This window comes from Ovis aries, chromosome 8 (genome assembly GCF_016772045.2).
Source record: "Ovis aries strain OAR_USU_Benz2616 breed Rambouillet chromosome 8, ARS-UI_Ramb_v3.0, whole genome shotgun sequence".
NCBI classification, from domain to species: Eukaryota; Metazoa; Chordata; class Mammalia; order Artiodactyla; family Bovidae; genus Ovis; species Ovis aries.
Genome location: NC_056061.1, coordinates 89,595,187 through 89,622,174, shown reverse-complemented (window position 1 = coordinate 89,622,174; position 26,988 = coordinate 89,595,187). Strand labels below are relative to the sequence as shown.

The 26,988-nt window shown below is 54.7% G+C and overlaps 1 protein-coding gene across 6 annotated transcripts in view; it reads right to left on the bottom strand.

Annotated features, from left to right (window-relative positions):
- The window catches only part of CCR6 (C-C motif chemokine receptor 6), a 28,799-nt gene extending 3,281 nt beyond the window's left edge, over nt 1-25,518 (bottom strand). The window contains exons 1-2 of one of the 6 annotated variants that reach the window (XM_042253713.2): nt 25,399-25,518; nt 91-200 (exon numbers count right to left, since the gene is read on the bottom strand). In XM_042253713.2, coding sequence (XP_042109647.1) covers nt 91-99 — 9 coding nt within the window. In that variant the 5' untranslated portion in view covers nt 100-200; nt 25,399-25,518. Of the gene's footprint in view, nt 1-90; nt 498-1,341; nt 1,615-7,973; nt 9,074-12,052; nt 12,395-25,398 lie in introns of those variants that run through there. The other 5 variants (XM_042253712.2, XM_027972660.3, XM_042253710.2 and 2 more) reach the window with 5 other exon arrangements.
- Nucleotides 25,519-26,988: the final 1,470 nt, after the last annotated feature.

Sequence of the window (26,988 nt, the reverse complement as noted above, 5' to 3'; positions counted from 1 at the left end):
AGTGAAAAAGGATAGTCAGCTGCAGTGTAAGTTTCTAGGAGTCAAATTGACTGATATTATCCTCCCAGGCAAAGTAAAAAGGATGCTCACCACTCTCATCCTGGTGCTTGATCTGGGCAGGAAGGCCGGGCCTGGACTGGGAGGGAGTGGCCTTTTCACCTCCTCTGGCTCACAGTGGAGAGAACGGGAGAGACGTGGACCTAAGGAGGAAGGCAAGCAGAGCGCACTGCAGTTGAGTATTCTCGGAGAGCCAGAGAGTCCAGGAAACGGAATTCTTCCCGCTTTAACACAAGAGTGCACAGCATGCTGTTTTATACAGAAATGCTCATTTAGAACTGGGCTCAGTGACCTCTTTCCACGGAAGGCCAGATGGTGAGTACTCTAGAATCCGTGGGCCGTGTCGTCTCTGACACCACTACTCAGATCTGCTGGCAGAGCCTGAAAGCAGCTTCAGACGGCTGCGTGGACGAAAGGGCACGCCAGCCGCGGGCCCCCACCTGGAGTGTGAAAACAGGTGATATCAGCAAAACCACAGGCTCGCTCCGCAGAAAAACATTCTTGAAGATTCGGCTTAATCACATTCAACACGATGCCCCTGAACAAAACCTGTAGAAGTGTAGATGTTGCTAGGGTACTTATGGTTTATAGTCCTCGCTTGAAAATATTATATATACTATTAAAGACTGCATGGCTTTCCAGGTGGTGCTAGTGGTAAAGAACCCGCCTGCCAGAGCAGGAGACGCAAGAGACCTGGGTTGGATCCCTGGGTCAGGAAGACCCCCGGAGGAGGGCATGGCAACCCACTGCAGTGTTCTTGCCTGGACAGTCCTATGGACAGGCTACGGTCCCTAGGGTCACAAAGAGTCAGACGCGACTGAAGGAGCCACAGATGTGTCCAAAATACACTCTCTCGCTAGCAACCACTGACCTGCTGGGGCAAACACACCCTCATCTTCAGAAACCAGGCTTCAGGGAGGGAGGCTTAGGCTGGCGTGGTTAGGGAAGGCTCTGTGGGCAGTACAGCTCTGGGTCCCTGGAGGACCAACCCCTGGCAGGTGGCCACTCTGGCTGAAGAGGAATGCTGACCACCAGGTGTCTGTGAGACCCCAGCCTGGCCGGGTCGGCTTGACTGCTGCTAAACAACCCTGATGGTGCCGAGGATGTGCTGGGAATGCCAACAGGGGGGCTGCAGGGCTCCAGGCTCAAGCAGCACACTGGGAGGTGGGTGCAGGCTGGAGCTGGGCCTTGCAGGAAGGCCTGTGAAATCCACCACTTTGAAACAAACAGGCAGAGGGGAAAGGCGGCTTGGTGCTCTTCCCACACTCCCTCGTCCCTCTTTACCTGGTGTGGCGCAGCGCTCTGCTTTGTCACCCAGCCACGGATAAAAACCCTGGCCTGGACGTCTGAGACTCACGTGAAATGTGCATTCCCTCTTCTCCTGCAGCTCCAGCAGCTCCCCCGTGCCCTCGGCCCAGGAGGCCAGGAAGAACAGAAATGCCAGGCTTGGGTGCTCAGATGGACAAGGCGGCCCCTGCCCTGAGCCTATCGGCTGTGCCAGGCCTGTCCTCAGCTACGGAGGCCACGCTGATGCTGGGGGAGGGTTCCCGGGTATGCAGAGGTCAGCCTGGAGGACTTCCTGCACACACTTCTTGGGTCACGTGACTTCCACTGCGGCTTCCTGACCACACACCAGATGGCCTAAACCCACTCCCTCTCTCCTGCCCAGGGCCCGAGTCTCCTCTCTGCCTGGTCCCTGCTCTGGACACAAAACTGCAGGGACGCTTGGCTCACCTCTGCACTTTTACAACCGCCTGCGGAAGATGCGCAATCAGAGCTTCTGTGTTGCAGAAGCATATAAGAAGATAAGCATCCATCAGATCACCAGATTAAATGTATCAGTCGAAATATGACCTCAAGATTTGTGCTTCCGGCCACGAGGCATTAGCAGAGACCAAGCGCACTGTACTGCATCAGGCAACCAAACTCGCCCCCAAACTGCATCAAATCACAGTTTTCAGACACTGGGGATGGACGGGGACTGTGGTCTGAGCTCTGTGAAGTCCCCGGGTTCTCATTGGGGGCCGTTCTCGTGTGCAGAGCAGGGCCCAGAGAACGGCCTCCTCAAGGCGCTGAGGAGACAGAGGCCAGAATCCAGGGAGACGGGCAGAGGAGAGAGGGCCCCACACACAGAGAGACAGGGGCCTGCAGAGCTGTCCTGAGAGGAAGGGGAGCACAGCCAAGGAAGAGCCCCCAGCATGGGTGCAGGGCCGCCCGCAGACACCTCGCAGGCGGAGACCGGCCTCCTGAGGACAGGGCGGGGCTGTGACAGAGCCGGCTGACGGCCCCCACAGCATTAAGCGGTCAGCGGTCAGCGTTTAGCCCAGCCCAACACTCTCTCTCACAGATTTTTTTTCCTGTCCTTGTTGAACTGCGCTTCAAAAGTGATTATTTTCTGGTTAGAACTATACTCTGCCCCTGCTGCTTACTTCTTCAAGAAAACACTCCCTCACGGCCCTTTCCTTCAGAGCATCCTTCGTTCCAGAAAGAAGGGCAGAGAGCGACGGCCTCTAGGACCACCAGAGCCTCTGACAGCTGACGGCTGGACACCAGCTGGGATGATTCTGAAACTTTGCTAAGATGAAGAAGATTACACAGCAGCACCCTAGTCTGCAGCCCGATTTCCCTGGACTGTGAGATCCTTTTCTCCTCTCTCAAGGGAGGGCACCGGCTTGAGGTGCCAAGCCCCTGTGGCCCCCTTTGCCTGGCAAAACAATCAAAGCTGCTCTTTTCTGCTTCACCCAAAGCCCTGTCTCTGCACTTTTATTCGGCTCCAGCGAACGGAGGCTGGGTTTCGGCCTTAGCAGCGACCACGACTTTCCAAGTCCCAGGACCCTGGGAGCGTCCTCAGAAGGGAACGGTCTCAGGAGTAACAGGGTTACGATGAGCCGGGTTACGATAAATGCCTCTCCGGACCTGCCAGGACAGAGCCTGAGAGAAAGTCTCAGATGAGCCATCTGATTCCAATCATACAGCTACATTCAGAATGAATGAATCCCCAAATTAAAGATATACGACCAAGTTGAGCCTTCAACATGTAAAATTCATAATGTCAGGTACCCAACAAGATGTCTAGACTTCTGTAGACTGAATGCTTGCAACTCCCCAAGGTTCACACGCTGAAGCCGAATCCCCAGGGCGACGGCGTGTGGACGTGCAAGGCCCCTGCCCGCGCCCCCGGGGGATCAGCAGCCTCACAAGAAGAGACGTGTATGAGAGCCCACTTCCTCTCTGCTCACCCTCCTGTGCGGACGCCGTGAGAAGATGCAAACCAGGAAGCGGGCTTTCATCAGACCTGGATCCGCTGGGGCCCTGACCTTGGACTTCCCAACCCCCAGACTGTGAGAAGTAAGACGTTTGTAGTTGAAGCCAGTCGGTCTGCAATAATTTGTTATCACAGCTGAAACTGATCTAAGGCACAGACATCCAGAATGACAGGGAAGTGACCCGTGAGCTACCCAAGGAGACTGAAGAATGGCAGGGATGATGGAATTAGCAAAACAGAAGCTCCAGCAGCTGCTATGAACGCACGGTACGTACAGTCGTGTCTGGCTCTTTGCGGCCCCTGCTCTGATGCTGGTATAAATACAGTGAGGTTCCGGAAGTGGCAGGAATTGCAAAGAACCCGCCTGCCGAAGCAAGAGACATCAGAGACACAAGTTCGATCCCTGGGTCGGGAAGACCCCCTGGAGGTGGGCACGGCAACCCGCCCCCGTGTTCTTGCCTGGAGAATCCCGTGGACGGAGGAGCCTGGCGGGCTGCAGTTCACAGGGTCACAAAGAGTCAGACACGACTGAAGCCTCTTAGTACGCATGCACTATAAACACTGCACATGATCAGGAAGGCAGAGGAGAGCACAGACACGATGAGGCGCGCCATGGGAGATATAAAAAGGCCGAAGAAAGATCCTGCAGATGAGATACGCAGTGTGTAGAATGAGGTTACACAGGCTGGCTGACTTCCCTGCTGGCCCAGGGGTTCCGACTCCATGCCCCCACTGCAGGGGGCCCAGGCTCCATCCCTGGTCAGGGAACTAAGATCCATAATACCTCTCAGGTGCAGCAGAAAAGAGAAATACACCGATGGGGATTAACATCAGACTGAACTCTGTTGACACGCACAAAACAACTGCGATTCTATATTGCAGCAACATTTAGAAACCGAAATTGAAAAACCAAATTATAATAGCGTCAGAAAACACCAAATCAAATATTTATGGCCACATCCCCCCTTGTCTATACCCTGAAAACTCTAAAACAACACGAAGAGAAATTAAATAATCTAAATTAATAGAAATATATATATATATTTATGATCAAACAGTTCAATATTGTTAAAAGGTCAGTTCACTCCAAATTGATCTACAGAGACAAACAAACCCAAGTGAAAACGGTGGCAGGGGTGTTTGTAGAAATCGACAAGGTAAATTTAAAATGATAAAGAAACTCAAGGGATTTAAAATAGCCTAAGCAACGACCAAGGATGAGATGGCTGGATGGCATCACTGACTCGATGGACGTGAGTCTGAGTGAACTCTGGGAGTTGGTGATGGACAGGGAGGCCTGGCGTGCTGCGATTCATGGGGTCGCAAAGACTTGGACACGACTGAACGGCTGAGCTGAACTGAAGCAACTTTGAAAGAGAGACAAACATGTAGGACTCACAATACCTGATCTCCAAACTTGCTACAAAGCTGCAGTAGCTAGGACAGTGGGGTGTTGTGAGCATAGATCCACGAAGCAGCAGAACAGAACAGAAAAAAGACTGAGTTCTTACTAAAGGACCACAGGTAATTCGGTAGGAACAGCAGTCTGTTCAGCAGATGGAGCAGCGCCGCTGGATTTTCTCGCATGAAAGCTGACCTGTACCCCTTATCTCACAACACAGGCAAAAAAAAAAAATCAGCAGAGGTTATAGCTCCATATTCGAGAGCTAAAAGCACAAAACACCCAGAAGAAAACATAGCAGAAAATTGTCAGGCCCCTGGGAATGAAGGAGATCTCTTATATGGATTGCTCAAGGCATGAGCTGTTAGAGAACTGATCAATTGCAACTCATCAGAATCTAAGACTTCTGTGCCTTGAAAGACTTCAGAAAATGAAAAAGACCGTTGAATGGGGGGAAAAATGTAAACTGATATCTCATCACTGTAGCAAACATCTTCAAACACTTACAACTCAGTGACAACCCAAGAAGAACCAGGCGAAAGATTTTAAGTCGATTCACCGAAGAAAACACGTGGATGGCAAAAAGCATAAGAAGGGGCACATCGTGTCCTTAGTTATCAGGAAAACGCAAGTTAAACCGCAGTGAGAGGCCACGCCACGCTCACCAGACTGGCTGAACTCAAAAGGGCAAGCGACAATGTGGAAGAGACAGCCAAGGGCATCCCGCCCAAGCAGTGGGGCCGTGACGCAGAGACCGGCTCTGAGAAAAGAGGGCCAGGCCTCTCGACACACACGCACTCACCACCCGAACCGCAGCTGGCCCCTGCGCTCACCCGAGAGAATGGCAATGAAAGACGCGCAGTCACAGGTTTGTTCCCAGCAGCCCAGGCTGGAAAGGAGCCCGGTGCCCATCGGCTGGCAAGCAGACACGTGAATGGCGCCCCAGACACACACTGGGCCCCAGTCCATGGGCAGCCAGGGGCTGCTGAGCGCCCGGACGCCAGGGCAGTGTTCTGGGAAGAACTTGGACATGCATGCCCGGGCTCTGCGTTGTTCCAATTATACAGAATTCTAGAAAAGGCCGAACGGCGGTGGTGGAAGCCGAGTTGGTGACGGCTGCGGGTGGGGAACGGGGAGAAGGGGCTGGCCGAATGGCCCGGAGTGGGGGTGGGCGGGGGCCTTTCTGAGGTGCCCGAGACGCGCCCTGTCAGGATGATGGCCGCTGGCAAAGCCCGCTGAAGGCTGGCTTTCAGTCCGGGGCCGTTTACTGCTATCATTTGTGCCTCAAGCGGCTAATAAAACAACTACACGGGGCTCCACATAAACGCACTGACGCCAGTGACAGGCCCCCTCTGAGGACCGAGCGGGTCTCAGGTCTGAGGATGGGCACTGGGCCCAGCCAGACCCCCGTCTAGCGGAACTACTTTTCAGGGACAGTGTTATACCCCTGTTGGGAATAAACATTATTCAAGTGTGGGTGATGATGGATGCATCGGTCTTGTGGTGAAGCTCAGTGTTCTTGAAAACACGGCTTTCGAGTCCTCGTGTGCGCCAGGCATGAGCAGTACTTGGAAATGGTTCAGCCTGCCTCAGACCACCATCCTCATCACAAAAATGTGGCGGAAGGACTAGCGATGACCCCAGAAGGAGCAAGAGGGACAGGCTGAGGGGTAGGGGTGCAGGTGCTTGGGGAGGGGGCTGGGGCAGAGCTGCAGTGGAGACCCTGTGCTGCGGGCGGCCGTGCGGGGCCCGGGGGCCCGGGGGGAGGCCAGACCCGGGGCGTCAACATGGGCCCTGGGTGGGGCGCCTGGGTGGCGCGGGGTCAGCTCCTCGTCCTGTGTGGAGATGAGGGGGGCAGCCCAGCTGAAACGCGGCCGGGGAGGACCCAGGGCACTGGGCCCAGCCAGAACCCCACTCAGGGGAACTACTTGTCAGGGATAGTGTTATACAGCTGTTGGGAAAAAGCATTATTCAATGTGGATGATGACGGATGCATCGCTCTTGTGGGGAAGCTCAGTGTTCTTGGAAACACGGCTTTCGAGTCCTCGTGTGCGCCAGGCATGAGCAGTACCTGGAAATGGTTCAGCCTGCCCCAGACCACCACCCTCATCACAAAATCATGTCAGCTCTGTGCAGGAATCGTGCTGGTGACAGATTCGTGGAATCAGCGTCACCACAGTGGGCAAAGCGCCTTTCTTCCCCGCAGGTAAGTGACCTCAGATCTTGAGCAGCAGCAGTCAGCTTTTTGGAGGACTCTGTTCTAACAGAAGGACTCTGTTGTTTTTATGAAAATTGGTAAAAACATTAAGACTTTTAAATGGAGACATATCTGTGCCTTCTTTAATGAACAGAGAATAAAATAGACATGAGGAAATTTGTCATGACCACAATAGGAAAGTTAAATAATGCTCAATAAAGGTTAAAAGTAACTGACGCTCCGTTCTTAGGCCAAATCGTTGTAAGGTTTAAAACGAGGTGCGGGATAGCGTCGTCGAGTTTACAGAGGAGTTTAGAGCTGCGCTGTGGGAAACGTGGCTGGCCAGAAGCAAGGGAAGCCAAGCGGCCGTGATGGTGCAGAGAGACCCCGTGCACCAGAGCGGGGTGCTTCTCTGCAAAGACGGGGGCCAGGGAGGGGCGAGGTCACTGACCACCTGCAAGGAGGCCATTTGAGAGGGTCTAGGCTTACACCACCCTGCAAAGGGTAAGAAGGCGGCCAATAAGTAGAGATGGAATCCAAAGAACTGACCGAACATCAGGAAGATTATTTGAACGGTTTGGCAAGCTGGGCACGAGCTGCCTTGGGGGCCAGCAAAGCCCAGGTCAGGCACAGCGGTCACTGCTTACAGAGCATGAGGTGCGTGTGAGCCGGGTCAGACCTGCCGAATCGGAGTCTCTGGAGGAGTGCTCTTTGGAGAGGAAAGGATTAGAGCGGATGCCCCTCTCCTCTCCAGCTGGGGGCTGTGGGGGCAGGATGGGCTGGAACATCAAGAGATGCCTTTGCGAGCAGAGGGTCTGGCTGCGGAGCTCTGAGGCAGACAGCCCTGCGTGCCCCAGACGTTTCACCACCAATGAGCCTGGAGCGGGGGCTGTCAGTTACTTTTAACATTTAACACCACGGGAGGGTGTGGGGGCTGCAGGGCCCCGTCCACGCTAGGGTGTAGGGCGGGGGAAAGGCAGCTTCCAGCCGGGCAGTGAGCGGGAAAGATGCTGTTAGGGCGGGGCTGACACGTGTCCTGCTGCTCTGCTCACCTGTCTTTTGAGCCATCAGTGCAGGTGGGCGTCAGATGAGCTCGAGAGCCCGCGCAGGGCAGTGGCGGCCACTCACCACCCTTCACAGCACCTCTAGTGACTCTAATGCACGTTTGTGTGAGCGCCGTGGCTTCGTTGGGGAGTCCAGCTTCTAACAGCTATAGCGCTGGAGTTTAGATCAGCGTGTAAGTCAGTGAGCTCAGATCAATGAGTCCTTGGGAGATGCTCTCGCTTCAAAGAAGCAGGCGCGAGGACGGGCCGGGGAGAGACGCTCCGGGGTTAGCTTTGGGAGCTGCCGCCTCCTGCCTCCTCCTTCTGGAACGTGCGCATCATCGTTTATCCCCAAGGGCTCCTCAGAACCTGTGTCACCCCTTGGAAAAAGCTGGCGGAGAGGAGTCCTCCTTCCCTGCTTCCGCCCTCCCTCCCTTCCTTCCGAGACAAGCAGAAACGTCAGGCCTGTGAGCCGCCCAGCCAGCGGCTTGGAGCTCTGACCAGGCCTGGGAGGACGTCCCCAAGGCAAGGGAGGCCTCCCCTTCGGTACCAGCTGGTCTCCGTGCCAGGCTGCTGCCAGGAGTAGACGCACCCTCAGAGACTGCAGGGAGGGGACGGCGAGCAGGGCCTGCACCAACCCTGGCGGAGTCGCGTCTCATCGCGGACACACAGAACTCATGTTTCTAAAAGTCAGGCCATCGAATGGCTTCTCTTCCTTTGGCAGAGGCACACAGTGACAAGCTGAACCTTTGCACGACTTTGCACTGAAGGTTTGAGGCCATAAATGACAAGTAGGCGTGCCAGAACCCAAGACTGAATGGAGCCCTGGAGAGTGAGCCTCTGCCCTCAGCTGTCACACCCAGAGACTCGAGGAAACCTTAGCGCTACTTAATTAGACCAACATCTTTAACACGGTGTTCACGATGCTGATTTACATTTCGTCACAATTAAGCAACGTGGCTGCCTTGGACCACTGTCATTGGGTACCGTGGACTAAAGAAGGCACCTCCGAAACTATCAGCTAACTGACTGCCTCGCTCGAGAATGCAGAGAACAGCTCACGGCACGTGTCCTCAGATCAGAATGGCCGTGCAGCTGCTCTCAAGCCCACCAGAGGCCACCCCCGACACCCCCCCCCCCGGGGCCTCCACTGCACAGAGGCCTCTTCTCGGGACTCTGAGGGCTTCGGAAGTCTGCTCACAGGCAGAGGACAAGGCTCAGGTCCTCAGCAGACAGCATCTTCACTGGGACTGGGTGACGGAGGACAGGCTCGCAGGGAGACGGATTACTGGTCTGCTCTCCGCTGGGGCCAGAGGCAGGTGGGGCAAAGGGGAGCAGGATACTGGAGAGGAGAGGGGAGGAGGGGAGAGAGGGAGGGGAGGGGAAGAGGGGGAGGGGAGGGGGGAGGAGGGGAGGGGAGGAGTAAAGGGGGGAGACTAGGAGGGGAGGGGGGAGACTAGGAGGGGAGGGGGGAGGGCAGGGGAAGAGGGGGAGGGCAGGGGAAGAGGGGGAGGGGGGGGAGGAGGGGAGGGGAGGAGTAGAGGGGGGAGACTAGGAGGGGAGGGGGGAGACTAGGAGGGGAGGGGGGAGGAGGGGAGGGGGGAGGAGGGGAGGAGGGGAGGGGGAGGAGGGGAGGGGGGAGGAGGGGAGGAGGGGAGAGGGGAGGAGGGAGGAGGGGAGGGGGGGAAATGTGTCCATAAATATGTGATTTCATGTTTTCTGATGCTATTATAATTTGTTTTTCAATATCAATTTCTGAATGTAGGGATCAGAGTCGGAACCCCTGGACCAGCAGGGAAGTCAGCCAGCCTGTGTAACCTCATTCTACACATTGCGTATCTCATCTGCAGGATCTTTCCTCGGCCTTTTTATATCTCCCATGGCGCTCCTCATCATGTCTGTGCTCTCCTCTGCCTTCCTGATCACGTGCAGTGTTTATAGTGCGTGCGTGCTAAGAGGCTTCAGTCGTGTCCGACTCTTTGTGACCCTGTGAACTGCAGCCCACCAGGGAAGGGAGGAGGGAAGGAGAGGAGGGGAGGAGAGGGGGGAGGAGGGAAGGGGAGAGGGGAGGGGAGTGGGGAGGAGTGGGGAGGAGGGGAGGAGAGGAGTAGAGTATAGTAGAGGGGAGGAGGGGCGGGGCGGGGAGGGGGGGGAGGAGAGAGGACGGGAGGGGAGGAGGGGGAGGAGGGGAGGAGAGAGGAGGGGAGGGGAGGAGGGGGAGGAGGGGAGGGGAGGAGGGGAGTGTAGTAGAGGGGAGGGGGCAGGAGGGGAGGAGGCAGCTGGACAAGCAGGAGGGGTGGGCAATAGGCCACCCTCCGCCTTTGGTCCCTTTGACCAAGGGCAGACTCAACCCATGAAAATTAAATATGCAGAAACATTAACATTTATCAAAGTATTATCAGCAAGGAAAACTTAAAGTTTTCATTTAAACAAATTAAACAAGTTTAACGTTTGCTAAAATTAAAGCAGAAGGTTTCCAGTCTGCGCTTATTCTCACAAACAGTGATGGCCCCCAAGGCCAGGAACAAGAACAACAGGCGTGTGTGTGTACATGTGTGTGCACGGTGAGCACGCACACGCACGTGTGTGCATGTGTGGGTGTTGCCCTGTGTGTACAGGCATGTGTGTGTTATGTGTTACGTGTATGTGTGTGTGGTGTGTGTGTGATGTGTGTGCTGTGTGCACACATGGAGGCGTGTGCGTGTGTAGGCCTGTGTACATGCGTGTGCATGTTTGTTGAGGCTGGAGGGTGGGTGTGCGCGCTTTCTGCTCTGGTCACACAGTGGGCTCCGGGATCACAGCTTTATGGTTTGTTGAGGCTGGAGGGTGGGTGTGCATGCTCTATGTTCTAATTACACAATGGGCTCCGGGATCACAGCTTTATGTCTATTACCTTGCTAAGTCTGTCAACACCCCTTTCAGATGACTTACACCCACTTTACAGGCTTTCCTCGTGGCTCAGTGGTAAAGAATCCACCTGCCAGTGTGAAAGCCACAGGGTCACTCCCTGGACAGGGAGCAGGCCCTGGAGAAGGGGATGGCAGCGCACTGCAGTGCGCTTGCCTGGAGAATTCCATGGACAGAGGAGCCTGGGAGGCTATAGTTCGTGGGGTCGCAAAGAGTCAGATGTGACTTGGCGCCTAAACAGCATGCCCGCTTTACGAATGGGAAGACTGCAGTTCACTCTAATTCACCCGGTCTCCAGCAGGCCTCACTGAAGGACTCTGCGATTCCCACAAGATCTTAAATAACGTCTTTATTTTAAAACATTAGAGATATCAGAGTCTTACATACCACAGAGGTAGGCATTCAATGCCATGCCAACTGCTGTCTTAATGCGCTTGACTCACAGGCACACAGCGTTTTATCCTTTTTTAGATGAATGTCAGTGGAGCTGAAACTCTAGGCTGGCTTCCTTCTGCTTTTGCATGAACGTGGTTAAGAAAGAAGCCAGAAGGTTTTTTCCAGTGAGTTGAATATAGGTTTTTTTTTTTTTTTTTCCTTCTGGTTCCTTTTGCTTCTTCAAAAGCTTTTTTACCTTTTCTTTTTCATTTACAGTAATTAATGTTATACCTCTAATCATTCCAAGAGCTAGTGACTAATTCAGACTTTGCACCGGTTTCTTTCCAGTGCTGATCACTACAATATCAGCTTTCTGCAACTACCTGGGCTTCGGGGGAATCTGTGGAAACTGTCTTAAAGACCCCCATGCATCCTTTTATAGTCATGAGACGCTAACTCCGTAGTCACCGTGGCGTTTGCAGCCATTATCAGAGCTTTTCCTGTGTTGTGCTGAGTCTCATAAAAATTTCCACCCCATCAACTTCTCTTAAATGACTGCCTGACAAGCTCCTTCCCAATCAACCTCCAACTATTCAAGACCTTCACTCGAACTTTGTCATAAATCACCTTTCTCATCACCTCCAAAACATTTTTAGCTCAGGTTTGGCTTTCCAAACTCTTTGTGGCCTTATTTAAGTAAAGAACTGCATTTCTCCCCAGACTGATGCCCCACGGATATCACGTTATGAGGCAATGATCACACTGCCCAAGCTCTAGTGCGAGACAGTTAGAATGCAATCACTTACTGTATGTTTAGGAGGAAAGCAAGCTTCCTGAAAACGCAGCACTATTCCTCAAAGTGCAAGGACACTGTGCGTGCGAAAGTGAGCGTGCTTTACGGAGTGTAAACACAGACAGCACACCAGCATCCTGGAATCCTCAAGAGGTAAGCAGGTCCACGTCTAATATTCTTCAGATGCAGGATCAGAGAAGAAAAGACGTTTTTGAAAGGGGCTCAGCAGGCTCACCTCCAAAAGGCTGTGGTCCAGAGAGCACGGTTCTGCTACACGGCCCTGCTACACGGCCCTCACACAGGCGCGGGCATCCCCACTGTGACCTCTCGCCAGACGCACTTTCTAATGGTCATTAAGAAAAAAACAGTGAGGGGCCAGGATTAACCAGAAGCAAATTGCTGAGTTACCACTTCCTATGCAAAAGGAACGCCTATTTGCCCAAATACAGATGGTTAACCATCTATATCCTGTAGGTTATAAAATGATCATATGACTCCCTGGAGCGGCAGTAGAGCTGATGAGAAGGGAGGGGCCTGGGTGGGGTTATTCCCACAAGAACGGCTCTGAGCTGCCTTTCAAGGTGTGGCAATGACATCGTGCTCAAATACGGCCTCTCCGGGCTAGCGACGCCTGGGAGCAGGGCAGCGTCGTGCGCTGCCTGGAAAGACTCACACGGGTTCAGAAAGGCCATTGAGCATGGTGGATGGAGCCTCTGGAGCCCCCTCCCTGGGTTCGCCTGAAAGCTGAGCGCCACAGCCCGGTTCTGGCCCTCCACAGCCCCAGGCCCTGCTCTGTGCAGTGAAGGCCGCGGCGCACAGCCCCAGAGGGCCACGGGGCCAGCTCACGAGACTGGCCGGGAGGACAGAGCCTGGAGCGGGGCACTCAGTGAGTGGGCTCCTCAGGCGTCTTTGACTCTTTGGGACCCCATGGACTGCAGCCCACCAGGCTCCTCTGTCCATGGGATTCTCCAGGCAAGAGTACTAGAGTGGGTTGCCATTTCCTCCTCCAGGGGATTTTCCCAACCCAGGGATCACACCCAGGCCTCCCACATTGCAGGCAGACGCTTTACCCTCTGAGCCACCAGGGAGGCCCAGGACTGGAGAAAGTGCTCAATAAACTTGAGTTTTGGGAGGATAAAAACCCAGGTGGCTCAGTGGTAAAGAAGCCATCTACAATGCAAGAGATGGGGGTTCAGTCCCTGGGTAGAGACAATCCCCCGGAGAAGGAGATGGCAGCCTGCTCCAGGACTCTTACCTGGAGAATCCCACGGACAGAGGAGCCTGGCGGGCCATAGTCCATGAGGTTGCGAAGAATCGGACCCGACTGAGCAGCTCACACATACACACACGGTATTGTATCCTCTGGGATCAAAACATCCTGTGTGGTGATGGATGCTGGCTAGACTTAGCGTTCATTTCACAATATACGTAAATATCAGATCGCGGTGTCGCGTACCTGAGACTAATACGATGGAAGACGTCAGTCATCTCTCAACTGAAAGAGACACCAGGCCCTAGACAGCAGGACCCGTGGTCGTCAGGAGGCGGCGGGTGACGAGCCCCCCAAGCGTGCTGCCGCTGCGTGCAAGGGCGGATATGAGGAAGAGTGTTTCGATGAGCCTCAGCGGAGCTCACTTTTCGGTATAAGTGGCTTTAAGAAATCAGCGAAAAAGTTAAAGAAAAGATATTCTAGAATCACAGAGTGTTCACCATCGCGTAGTGTGTTATGATCCAAGTCTCAGGAAATCGTTTCATTAAAACACTGAGAGCAGAGTGCTACCGCTGTTGTTTGGTGGCTAAGTCATGTCCAAGCCTTGGCGACCCCGGGGATCGCAGCGTGCCCGGCTCCCTGGTCTTTGCAAGGGTTTACAGCAAAGACCGACAGAGAGCAAGGCCGGGTGGAGTGACGCGTTCCCTCCTTCCGAGCCTGTGCCCTCCCACCTCATGCTGAGCCAACCACGCTGCCCATGCACGGCCCCCGTCCCTCAGCTGGGTGCTGACCAAGCATCGGTCAGGATCTCTCCGTGCTGTGGACCCCAGAGCCCGGCTTGCCCCAGGCCTCGGCCGCCCTGCAGTGTGGCCCCGGCCCCCTTTCCGCTCTTCCCGGGAATTATCGGAGCAGAGCGGGACCCTCTCCCTGGAACTCGCGGGCTACTTTCCTGCTCAGTTTCTGCTCATCCCTGCCCCCCACCCCCGACCTGCAGAAGAAGAGCCTTTCTCCATCTGACTGAGAGGCTGGACGACCTCCCGGCTCCAGGACCCCGCCGTCCCAAAAACGCTCTTCCTCTGCCACAGCAATCCTTTGGAAGGACAGTCTCTCCAGGTCCCGACTCGCCTTGCTCTGCTGGGCCTTAAGGTTCTCCACGGACGTGGGTGTCCTGCCCGCTCCCCTGAAAAGAACCCTCCCCGTGACATCCTGCGCAGTCCCTGACCCGGAGGACCAATGCCCAAGGGAGAGGAGGGGACCGTGTCCTTCCTGCCCCTCCATTGCACCTGCTCCTCGCCCCACCACCGCCACCGCCTCCTCTGAGACCCTGTTCCTGCGGGCGGAAGCTGCTGGAAGGGCTGCCCGCCATGCCAGCTCCTGGCTGAGGTCAAGAGTCAGGTCACCGCCGGATCGAGGGACACGGGTGTCACATACCCTCTAACCCACCAGTTCCCCCTGACGTCCCCTTCGACAGTCTTATTTGGCAAGAGGGTGGGAAGGTATGTCCTTTTGTGGCTCAGTATCACCCTGGGCCCAGCCTGCCTAAAACAGGAAGAATAGACTTGACTTTGCTGAGGACCCCGAAGGGCAGCGAGTGGAGTTCAGCACGCCAACAAGGGCAATGCTGGGAGGCAGCACCCGGAGGTGAGGGGCCTGCAGCGCCTTCCCTTCCTGGACACGGGTGCTGGGCCACCCGTCGGAGGAGCCTAGGGCTGGAGGGGGCACCGCCCAATGGACCGCTGCCCCTTGCGCACCTCCTCTGTGCCAGAGGGGAGCCAGTCTGCAGCGGGTCTGGCCCTGGCCTCTGATGGGCTCCAGCCTGAACGGTGGCCTTCCCACCCACCCCCGAGGCTGCTCCTGGGTGGGACTCAGGGGGCCTGTGTGGTCCTGCAGTGTCCTCTGCCCCCAAATTCCTTATGCTTCAAAGTAAATTCCAAACTATACGCCATCCTTGAGAAGCTCAGACCCGTCTGTTTTCTCTCTCTAGAAGCGTCCCCATGTTGGGACTGTCCTGGTGGTCCAGTGGTTAAGAATCCGCCTTGCGGTGCAGGGGACGCTGGTTCCATCCCTGATCTGGGAGCACGTGCTAAGGGCCGCCCCACAGCTAGAGTCTGTGAGCCGCAATGCAAGGCCCCACACGGGCAACAAAGCCACGGCGCAGCCAAAGAAATCAATACGTTCTTTAGAAAAGCAAAAACTTCCCACGTCGAAAATCTGTGAGCTCTCAACACTACATCAATAAGATGCTGCTGCTCATTTGCATGACATGGTGACGGACGTGAAGAGCAAGAGGCCCGCCCTAGATCATGCGATTCATATAAATGGTTCCCAGTCTGAAAGCCTGCCAGGAAATGTGAACAGTTCATCCAGGACAAAGTCCAGGGGCCCTTTGGTAAATTAACATCACAGCCAAGCGGGGAGTGCTTTACCCTTTGAGGTGAGACTGTGGTGAGTCCCGGGGACCCTCCTACTAACTGGCAGGCTCACCCCTGGGCCGTGGAGAGGGTCTGTGGAACCAGAAAGAAGGGAGTCCCAGCCCCGCAGAGAAGACACGCTTATCCCCCCAGGAGGAAGAAGAATTTAAAAGGGAAAAGAGGAACCTGGGAAATGCGCATAGGTTATGAACAAACCCACGTGCACATGGCTATATTTAACATAGATAACCAGCAAAGATCCACGGTACAGAACAGGGAACTCTGCTCAGTATTATGTAACTTACTACCTAAATGGGAAACGAATTTGAAAAATAAGACACAGGTACCTACATAAACTGAGCGTCTCTGCTGTGCTGGAGGCGGAGCTCAGGCGCTCAGTCGTGTCCGACTCTGGGACCCCGGGGACTGTATCCTGCCAGGCTCCTCTGTCCATGGGACTCTCCAGGCAAGAATCCTGGAATGGGTTGCCATGCCGCCCTCCAGGGGATCTTCCCACATCGCAGGCAGACTCTTCCCTGTCTGAGCACCAGGGAATACTCTCTACATCTGAAACTAGCAGAACATTGTCAGGCAACTGTGTGTGTGAAAGAGCCGGTCCATCAGTCGTGTCCAGCTCTCTGTGGGCCCGTGGACTGTGGTCTGCCAGGCTCCTCTGTCCATGGGACTCTCCAGGCAAGGATCCTGGTGTTGGCTGCCATTCCCTTTTCCAGGGGATCTTCCTGACTAAGGGATTGAACCCAAGTCACCCACACCGGGGACAGAAGCTTTACCACCCCCTCAACCAGAGCAACTGTTCTCCAGTAGAAAATAAAACTCTTAAAAAAGGAAAAATAGGAACTTGGGGAAGTTTGCATGGACTATGAACAAACACATTTTTCATTATAAAAGTTAAAATAATTCTGGGCAACAATTTTGTAAAGAAAGTCCTTCAGTCATATAGGCTTCCTCACCACGGATAACTGTGTGTCCCTCTAAGGGATGACAAGCGTTTCATAGATTTTCAACTTTGTGGCTGATTTCCAAAGGTGTGTGACACATGGGTGACCGGGGTCTGCTGACGGGCAGGTGGCCCATCAGGCGGATGACGTCGGTGTTCCGGGGACCCTGGGCCTCCCTGATGAAAGATCAGTCCCGAATCTGGAGCTCACTGGCAGCCGTGTGGGCCCAGCAGGGGGTGGTCTGCAGCGTCACATTACTCAGCTAATAAAAAGAATGCATTTGAATCAGTTCTAATGAGGTGGATGAAACTGGAGCCTATTATACAGAGAGAAGTAAGCCAGAAAGAAAAACACCAATACAGTATACTAACGCATATATATGGAATTTAGAAAGGTGGTAACGATGTCCCTGTATGCGAGACAGCAAAAGAGACACAGATGTATAGAACAGTCTTTTGGACTCTGTGGGAGAAGGCGAGGGCGGGATGATTTGAGAGAATAGCATTGAAACATGCATAATATCATATGTGAAATGACTCGCCAGTCCAGGTTTGATGCATGAGACAGGGCACTCAGGGCTGGTGCACTGGGATGGCCCTGAGGGGTGGGATGGGGAGGGAGGTGGGAGCGGGGCTCAGGATGGGGAACACGTGTACAGCCATGGCTGATTCATGTCAATGTACGGCAAAAGCACCGCAACATTGTAAAGTAATTCAGTTCAGTTCCGTCGCTAAGTCGTGCCCAACGGTGACCTCATGGTCCAGAAATCACAGCAAAACTGGACTTTGTTCAAAAAGCATCCTTCCCAAGACCGCCGACGGGAAGGCTGGGCAACCTGGACTCTCAGTCAGTTCCAGCTGACTGAGATGCTCCTTGTCCCTACTGGGAAATTTGCCGGCAGGATGCTAGAGGTGGAGGAAATAAGACGTCTGAACAGCAATGTTGTTGGGGAGGTGAAGCGGGTAAGGTTGACAGCAGAGGGTCTCGCTGGGGCGGCTCGGGCTGGGCCCTGGGGTGTGTCATTCCCTCCGCAGAGAAATAAGGAAACCCTCCTCACCGAATCCTGCCAGCAAGTCTCCCACTAGGGACAAAGAGCATCTCGTGACGAAGTGAAGAAGTGAAGTCACTCAGCCATGTCCGACTCTTGGCAACCCCATGGACTATAGCCCTCCAGGCTCCTCCGTCCATGGGATTCTCCAGGCAAGAATGCTGGAGTGGGTTGCCACGCCCTCCTCCAGGGGATCTTCCTGACCCGGGGATCGAACCTGGGGCTCCCGCATTCCAGGCATCTCATTGAGCATCTCACTGAGGGGATTAACTGCCAGCCGTGCTGACACCGTGTGTCTTGGAATTGGCCGAGACTCCAGGTTGCCCAGCCTCCCTGTTCAGGGCACGTGCTGTGGAGTCGATGTCCTCTCTCTCCGCCCTGAGCATTGTCCTCCGGGGCAGCGAGGGGCTCGCCCATCTCCTTCGCCCGCTGTCAGTCAAGCTCAGAAAACCCCCTGTGCTCTCCTGCGGGGCTCCCCAGTCTCTGGCCCCCAAAGGCTGCTGATCTGAGGTGCCCCTGAACTAATAATGATAGGAGTACGGCATATCCCATTGCCACGCAATGAAGTCAACCCGAAATCTCCCCACTTCCTCTCTGTGGAATGACAGGGGCTAAGTTCCCAGAACTGACCCTGGCAGGGAGCCGTGCAGGAGGGAGGTGGCCCAGAGCCCAGAGCCACTGGCAGGCTTGAGGGCAGAGCCAGGCGGCCTGGTGTTCCCCTCATCCTGCTCTCTTCATCCTAACGGGAAGCCGGAGGGCACCGATGCCGTCAGACTGAAACTCAGAGACGCGGCAGCTTCCTCAAGAGCGCGCACCTCAGAACTTCCAGCCACGCCCGCAGGCTGCGCGTCTCTGGGATAAATGTGGAGAGAAAGGACGCCCTGAAACACCAGGAAGGAGCCAGAGGAACAAGGAATGAAAATGATAGCTGCTTTTCCATCTCAACAGTCGTGGGGGGATCAGACCTGGACGCTTACTTCTGGGTTTCTAACACATTTCTACACAGAAGGACAGAAACTGCTCGAGGAGGAAGGAAATGAGACTCATCCAAGGTGCGGAGACTGAGGTCTCCTGTCACGGGGAGTCTTGACTTTAGATCTGGGTCAGCCACGTGACGGGCATTCCTCAAAGCAGTCTCTGGGGGTCTGTCTCCTCCTCGAGCAAGGGAAGAGGAGGTTCGTGGAGGATGAAGGTGCGGACTAGACACACACCGTGCAGGTCTTCCTGTGCGTTCAGCTCCACAGCCGGCCCCCGCCCTTCCTCCTGCTCCTCTTCCCCCCACTTCTTCTTCCCTGCCGTCCCAAAGAGGAGCTCCAGCACGCAAAGCAGGGGCAGTTCTGGGCAGGAGGTCACAGCTGAACTCAGAGGTGCTGATGAAAGCTCGGGGGCTTGCACTGAAGCCCAGGAAAGTGTTAGTCACTCAGTCGTGTCTGACTCTTTGGGACCCCATGGACTGTAGCCCGCCAGGCTCCTCTGCCTGTGGGATTCTCCAGCCCAACCTAGGGATGGAACCCAGGTCTGCCGCATTGCAGGCAGACTCTTTGACTTCTGGGCCGCCAGGGAAGCCAGGAAGCAGGAGGACAAATCGAAGTGAGGAGGAAAGCAGTGGCCGGAAGCAGCGGCCACTGGGAAATCAGCTCAGTGTCACTGTGCTTGGAGAAAGCCGTGCAGAGCCGCGTCTGAGGGCTGAAAACTGGCCTTTGCTGTAATCGCTGGCGTTTACAGTGCTCTTGGAAGATAAGCTTTCAGTGTGGATGTCTGAGTGAAGGCATTATTACAAGGGTCTAAGAAGTGAGCACGGTCTCAGGGAACAGAGACCGCAGATGTAGGAAAAAAATTTTTTTTAAATTGGCCGTGAGAAGCAACAAGGTCCTGCTGCATGGCACAGGGAGCTACATCCAATGCTCTGCGATAAAGCGGAAGAGAGAACAGAGAAGAGTGTGTGTATGTATAAACGAGCCACTTTCTGTACAGCAGAAGTGAGCACATTAGAAGTCAACTATACTTCAATTCAAAAATGAATACATAGAAAATAAAACTAAAGAATTGGCACTAAGACCCAAAGAGACAGATGGCTCTGCAGAGGCAACAGGCACGAGTGAGACTGGGTTGAACCCCAGGAGTCAGCAGACCCCCCGCCCTCTGCGGCCCCCCACCCACCCCTGGCCCATATCTGATTCCAGCTGCAGCTGTGGGGCCAGAAGCTGCCCGCCCAGACGGTCCCCATCTCAACACCCAGAGCCCTGGTTTCCTGACTCCAGGCTTTTCTGCTCAGCCCTCGGGTACAGCCCAGGCGGGCAGAGGGTTAGGGCCCTGGTGGACCAAGGGGGACGGGAGCCAGCCCTCAGCCTTCAGAGATGGGGTCCAGGGTTCCTGCCGGCATCGTCCTCCTGTCTTCTCGTGGGCTGCCAGGATTAGGGTGGCCAACCAGCCTGGCTTCCCAGAACCTGGAAACGGCAGGGCAGTCCCGAGCGGGCCAGGATCTATCGGAAGTAATTGTAGAGTCCTGTCCCAAGGCCACGGACATGGAGCCCGGAACCAAGGTCCCCTCCGGAACTGATCGAGGCCCTTTGTAACAGTTTGCCAAAGGCTCCCCTGATCTTCCCAGGCAGCTCTCTGATCCCAAATTAGGCAGAAACACCCACTCTGGTACTCAGCCTGGCTCACCCTCACCAGTCACCGAATGCCACCCTTCCAGCAGGAATTTTCCTTGTCTTGAGGCTCTACAAATTGACTACTGACCCATGAGGAGCATCAGCTCGCCCTTGAGCTGGCCTGACCCGGGGTCCTGGCGACGCCCCTGCCCGTCAAGAGGTTGGCCAGGCCGCTCCCAACGCCCTCATCACCTCTGCTCTTTGTTCGTAGTAAGCTCACTCCCTTCTGAAACGCTCTGGGTCTGGATGACCCCCAGGCAGGGTGCAGGAGCCTCCGCACGCGGGCCTGCTTAGCGCAGAGCGCGGTCAGGGAGCAGAAGGGGCCTGGAACCAGGACGCACCGGGAAGGAGGGGGTGGCTGGCTACCCCAGGGCGGGAGAGGGGACCACGGGGAAGATGCTGGAGTGGAAAAGGAACAGCCTATTCCCAGTCGCGCCAAAAGGGAGGCCATGGGCCAAAGGACCCGAGGGTGGGAGGAAGCAGTCTCCGCAGGCGAGGGCGGGGCTCAGATGCCCCAGCCACCTGGCCATGGGGTACGGGCTTCCCTCCCTCTGACCTCCCGGCACGCGCTGTGGACAGGAAGCCTCTGCTCCCTCGCGGGCCCAGGGAAAAGGAGCTACCCGGTCTAAAAAGCAGAGTACTGGGAGGTGGTGGAGGGAGAGGGGAGCTGGGAGGAAAGAGAGATGGGGTGCAGAGGGGTGTGCGGAGGGGGACAGGGAGCGGGCGTGGGGTTCGGGTTAGGGTGGCGGGGGCAGGCTCTACGAGGCTCCAGGGAAGCCGACGGGTCTGGGGGGAGCAGGGAGGTGAGGCAGGCTCCTCAGGGACCCCGGAGCGTCTGGAATCCTCTCCTCCTGGTCGCTGACTTCGGAGGTCCTCAAGAAGGAAGAGACCCCATCACCCAGACACACACACTGGTCCCCTGTGAGGGTCCCGGATGCCGGTCACAGCCACTGTTTTAAAAACGACTTCGCTGGAACCAATATTCACTCTCTTTCTAATGCCTGGTGTCTCTAAAGTGGGGGAGGAGAGGGAGGTTTTTGAGGTTGTGGGTTGACCCCAAGAGAAGAGAGACTTCTTTGCAAAAATTTCATATGCGGCCCCAACTTTAAAGTTCTAACCCCGAGCACAGTATTTTAGAGGCAGCCTTATTCTTTCCAAAGCTTCTAAGCAAAAATAGAACGTGACAAAGCTATAAAGCTACAACGTTACAATCCTCCCGCACACAGCGGCCAGGGCAGAAACGCTCCGAAATGATAACAGCCTGGCTCAGGAGGTAGAAACATAAGAAGAGTAATTTCGTTTCTGCCTCTTTGCTTTCCATGTGCTTAGTAATGAGATACGTGGTTGTACAACGAAACAGTCTCTGAGAACAGGAAAAGGGCTAGTTGTAGTGACTGCTGCAGATATCATTCAGGTGAACCGCTGGAAAAATTGCACCTGCTAGATAGCTCCTGATAACCTCCTCGCTCTGAGTGCCCCTGGAGTCACAGCTTTTCACGTCGGTTTCCTGAGCAGTCAACATGCTGTTTTCCTTCAGATCAGATCCAGGAAATGATGAAAGGAGCTGTTGTCCACGACCCCCGGTTCAGAACAGGGAAACCTGGGCAAGATTACTACGAACAAGGAAAGAGCTCCAAGTAGCATTAAAGCTACCTTCCAGTGGGACTGGCTTTTCTCAGATTTACTGTGAAACTCTTCATCGAGGGCATGACTAATTTTATCAGAATGGACAGAATTAGGTCACAGAGTGGGGAAGACAGAAAGACCCCCGTTTCACATCAAGAGGGCCAAGGGGGCTTCCCTGGCGGTCCAGTGGTAAAGAATCCAGTGCAGGGGACACGGGTTCCACCCCGATCCAGGAAGATCCCACGTGACTCAGAGCAACTAAGTCCAAGAGCCACAGCGCCCGAGGCTGGGCGCTGCGCGATGAAGCCTGAGTGCCCCTGAGCCCGAGCCCCACGGCGAGAGAAGGCATTGCAAGGAGATGCTCAAGCACAGCTAGAGAGGCTGAGCGGCAGTGAAGATGGCCAAGGAAATAAAATAAAATAAAATAAAAGATGGCTGACATTCGCACACCATTCTTAAAGAAAAAAGAAAAACAGAGCGGGAAGCCTCTGTGCTGGCCTCGGCACTGGCCCCCGCAGACCCCCATCCGAGGCCAGGGAGCCCCCCACCTCACGGCAGGGGAGCAGAGGCCACCGCCGGCCAGACCGGGGGAGGAGGGGTGCGAATGGTGCAGCCTATGTTACAGAGTCTGGAAAGCGACGGAAAGGCCAAAGGAGGCCAGGCCACTCCATGGCATTTCACTTAATCACACACACAAGACCATGACTTTCCGTTTCCTAAACCTCTGTTTATCTGCCAGAAACAAACCTGAAAGCCACACATCCTTTCGTGCGGGGGAGCTCCACACGAATAATTCTGGCGTCAGATAAACCCACAGTAAAATCGACAGTCTCCTTCCTCGAGCCTGTAAAGAGCTCACAGCCTTAGTTCCCGACGGTGGCCTGCTGGGGCGCGGCGGGGGCCCAAGCAAAGAGTCTGGGGCCACCACTGATTCATCATGCTCCTCGGTGACCCAGATTCAAGCCTCCTTTCTCAGTCTGTCTAACGGGAACCGCCAGGCTGACTTATAAAGCTGCTACAGAAATGAGAAAGGCCCGGGGTGTGACATGCGCCAGCAAGCCGGCTGCTCCCCGGCCGTCACAGCAGCCGCCACTGAGACGGCCGGCGGCCGCCGTGGCCTCCTCTGCTGTGACCAGCCTTCGGGCCCAGGACTCCTCTGCCGGTGAGAGGGTTCCAAGCACGGGGGCTGAAAGTCTGGATGACCTCTCCAGACCCTGACCGGGCAAACCCCGGGCAGCTGGGCAGGAAAAACCAGAGCACGCACGCAGTCTGCAGCTGGTCATCCCTTCACCCCGAGGATTTCCGGCGCTCGGTGTGATGAAGGGGAGATGGAGCACGGGGAGGAAGTGCCTGTGATTCCGTCCAGGAGGAGGACGCTGCGGAGGGTCGTGCAGAGGCCTGGCTCTACCCAGGGGACCCCCGATGGTGGCAGGCGACCCTGCCCCGCGCCTGCCCACTCAGCGCCTGCCCACTCAGCACCCGCCCTGGTCCCGTGTGCCTGCGCCCCCCGGGCCCACAGCCTCTGCTCCCTGTCTCGGCTCTGCTCCGCTATGTCCCTCCTCACCTTCCACCCAGACCGCTCCCTCCTCGACACCCCCGTCTTTTCTTTGTTACCTGGTCTCTTTCTCAGGCCTCCAGCTCCTCTCTGGACTCTCAAAGCTAACTGTAAAAAGAACAAAGGACTGTGCATCCTAGGCCTCGGGCTTTTCCGGTAAGGCCTCTTTGGATCCTGGAACCTCGCCCGCCGCCGTGAGCCCTGCAGGCTGAGTGGACCTGATGGAGGGACACGATGGTGTCTGACTCACCTTGCTCTTGGCGGAAGGTAATTCTGAATTCTCTTTCAACTGAGGTCGATCAGTTCCAGGACTAAGTGTTCTAAAATTTCAGATCTGATTTATAAGATTCTTGCTCAAACGCTCCTTCTAGTAAAATCTCCGTCGTCCAGCCCTGCCTCTGTAGTCCTTTGCGGTCAACCCTGGGAGTGTGAGTTTTCTCCTCTGCAGGGGTCACGCAGATGCCTGGGGCTGTCTGCTGTGCACTATATGGCCCCAAAGTTCAGCACACTGTTGTCCCCTCTCTGTTCTAGGGTCTTCCCACCCTACCTCGTCCTCTCCTGCCTCATTCCTCCCGGGGTCTGACTCAGCAGTGATCTTCCCACTTGGAAACGTTTTTCTTCTCTGAGCTCTGCCCTGGAAAACCAAACAGCGTTACTTATCAGAACAGCACCCAAAACAAGAGTCAGTGTATCTCGATGCGCCCCTGAGGGTCTCCCCTGGGAGAAAAGCTGTGGGGGATGGGCTCTGTGGTATCTATTTTAGCTGCAGAGGCTCGTTTTTGTTAATTTCCTCTTTCTCAGTTTGTCTTAGAGGGTTGATGCTATTCGATAAGAGACCTCTAGGTAAGTGAGGGCTCAGGTGGTTTGATGTGTTTAATAAGAGAAGACTGAACCAAAGATTAAGGCACATGCCTCAGTGCTATCATATGAGCAGAATGACAGTATTTTTTAATGACATGAATGCATGAACCCACAGCAGAGTGAAACTCATCACCACCTATTTGTCACTTTCACTTGAAGGATGTTTGTGTCACGAGAACGTCTTCCCGTGGAGGGCAGCACCGTCCAGCCCCTTGAAGCAGACCCACGAGCACGTCCACCCATGGGTGCACACCCACTGTGGGCCCTGCCCTCCTGCGGAGCTGGCTCCAGGCCGCCCGGCCTGCCGCCCATCTCCCGCCCCGTCCCGCAGTGCCCCGTCTGCGTGGGAGCCGCTCTGCCCCGTCCCCTCTCCTAGACACCACCCTGCGCTCCAGGGCAGATCCTGCCTCGGGTCACCCAGTCCAGCACCTTCCCCCCCCACCCCAGGCCCGCGCCCCATCCGCACTTCGATCTCCCAGCACCCCATTCTGTGCATGGTGCAGCCCAGCACAGGTGCAAACAGTAGGTTAAGGAGACCGCATCTGGTTTGGGTCTGTAGAGTCTGTGTTTCTCCTTCACAGTCAAGGCTCAACTGTGAGATCGCTCGTTCAAAGGTGGCGGTGGCTTATTAGGTTCTTTGCCGGTGTTTCCACAGCCTTTTCACAAGGGCTGGTCAGCATCAGCAGGGCCCGGAGGCTTGAAGGGACTCCGCTCCCTCCACGCTACCCATGGACGGAGTGGCTTTTTCTAACTCTTTAATCACACCTGCTCCCAGGACTGCAGTCAGAACGCAACGTAAGATCACATAAGCAGTAGAGGCGGCATCGCTAGAGCAGCAGCCAGCACGGCGTGGGCTCAACAACCGTCAGGGTCTCTCCTTCTCTCCCCAGGGCGTGACAGAAAGGGCGAAGTGAGCACCAGTGTCTGACGGGATGATGCAAAGTTTCTCAACACTGTTTTCCCTTCAGCACATTAACCAGTTGAGACAACAGGGATACAACGTTTTCTAAATGCCAAGATGGAATAAAAACTTACCGACCGAGGAGTAGCTTCTTAATCCACAAATGAAGGGCCACAGAGCTGTCCCTCGTGAAGCTCAGGTCTCTTAAACCTTCAGACTTCTCTTCGCCAGGGTAAACCCCCGGCCTTTGTACTGACGGAAGCAGCTCGGAGTGCCTGCTCCTCGGGTGTCCTGGTGCTCATTCTGTGCCCACGTGCTGGGCGGTGTGGTGAGCGCCTCCCCACAAACTTGGTTCCTCCAGTACATACCCAGGTCATAGAAAGGCAGAAGAGAAGACGGGGGGAGGGAGGCAAGCGTATGCAACTAGGTCACTTAATAATTTCAATTTTAGAGAAAAAAATTTCTTTCTTGTTTCAGAATTATTGGTCTGTGGAATATTTTTTTATTCTTCTTGGAAATTACAAATTAATCAGAATAATTATAAAGTTCTCTGAAAAGTTCCACATAATACCTAATGAACTTTATAGACAGCTACTCACATTCTGGACTGTAAAGAACAAAAAGCCTTTAAAAAAAACCCACATGACTCTGCTTTAAAGGTAAAAATGATAAATAGAGAATCAGCACATCGCAAATAATGTAGGTCAGTGATCAGCTCCAAAAGAAGGCATAACCCAGTTGAAAAGGAGGAACACCACCATCTTCTACAGTTTGCAGCCGTGATGTTGTAACTTGACCTGTGAGTGTCTGTACCCCCAGAGCAAATATTCAGTCTGGGGACAGGCCTGTAATTTGAGGGGAATCTGGGGTACCTTCTCTGAAACCTAGAATAGAAAGAGTCGAGCCACAAACCCCCCTGTGGAAAGTCCTAAACTGGCCCTTGAGAGAAACACCGGTGACCCTGATGGGCAAGAAATGAGAACCTTCCTCCTTGGTTTGTGCAACCGTCTGCTTTCTTTTCCACATGACTATACGTAGTATTGTTAATGTCAATTAAGACTAATAAAATTAGAAGCAACTTTTCATATTTATCATTTCACTTAATCCTGACAAGTGATTTTGACAAAGCATTTTCCTGAGGGAAAGAAACAAGCATACAAGGATGTTTTCGTAGTTTTCTCCAGAGCCTATAAATCAGGAGCAGTGGATCTGAAAATTAAACCGCAATCCATTTATGCTTTCAGCAAATATTTACTGAGCTCCATCATGTGCGGAGAAGCTTTCTAGGCCAAAGTGTTGTAGCTGTGACTGAAACAGATAAAATCCTTCACTTTATGGGGTTTACATTCCAGTCACGAGACCTGGGCATGAACAAAATAAATAAATAAAGCGGTATACAATACAGTAGACGGCGATGAGTGCCTTGGCGGAAGGCAGGCAGACAGGTCAGCTAGCGATCACCCAGCAGGAAAGGCATCCCTGGGAGAGGGGCGTTTCGGGACACGGTGTCCCCGATGCAGACAGATGTCCGCCCGACACGTTCAGGGGAAACCTGGGAGGCAGTGTGACGGGAGTGAGCCTGGGAAGTGGAGGGAGTGTGGGATCCAAGCGGCTGAGGGGGCCAGGTTCTGGAGCCTTCCAGTCTGCTGTGATGACCACCGTCTCCTCAGGGGGAGATGGGAAACTTCCGGAAGGTTTTGAGTGACACTACTTGTTAAGGGCTG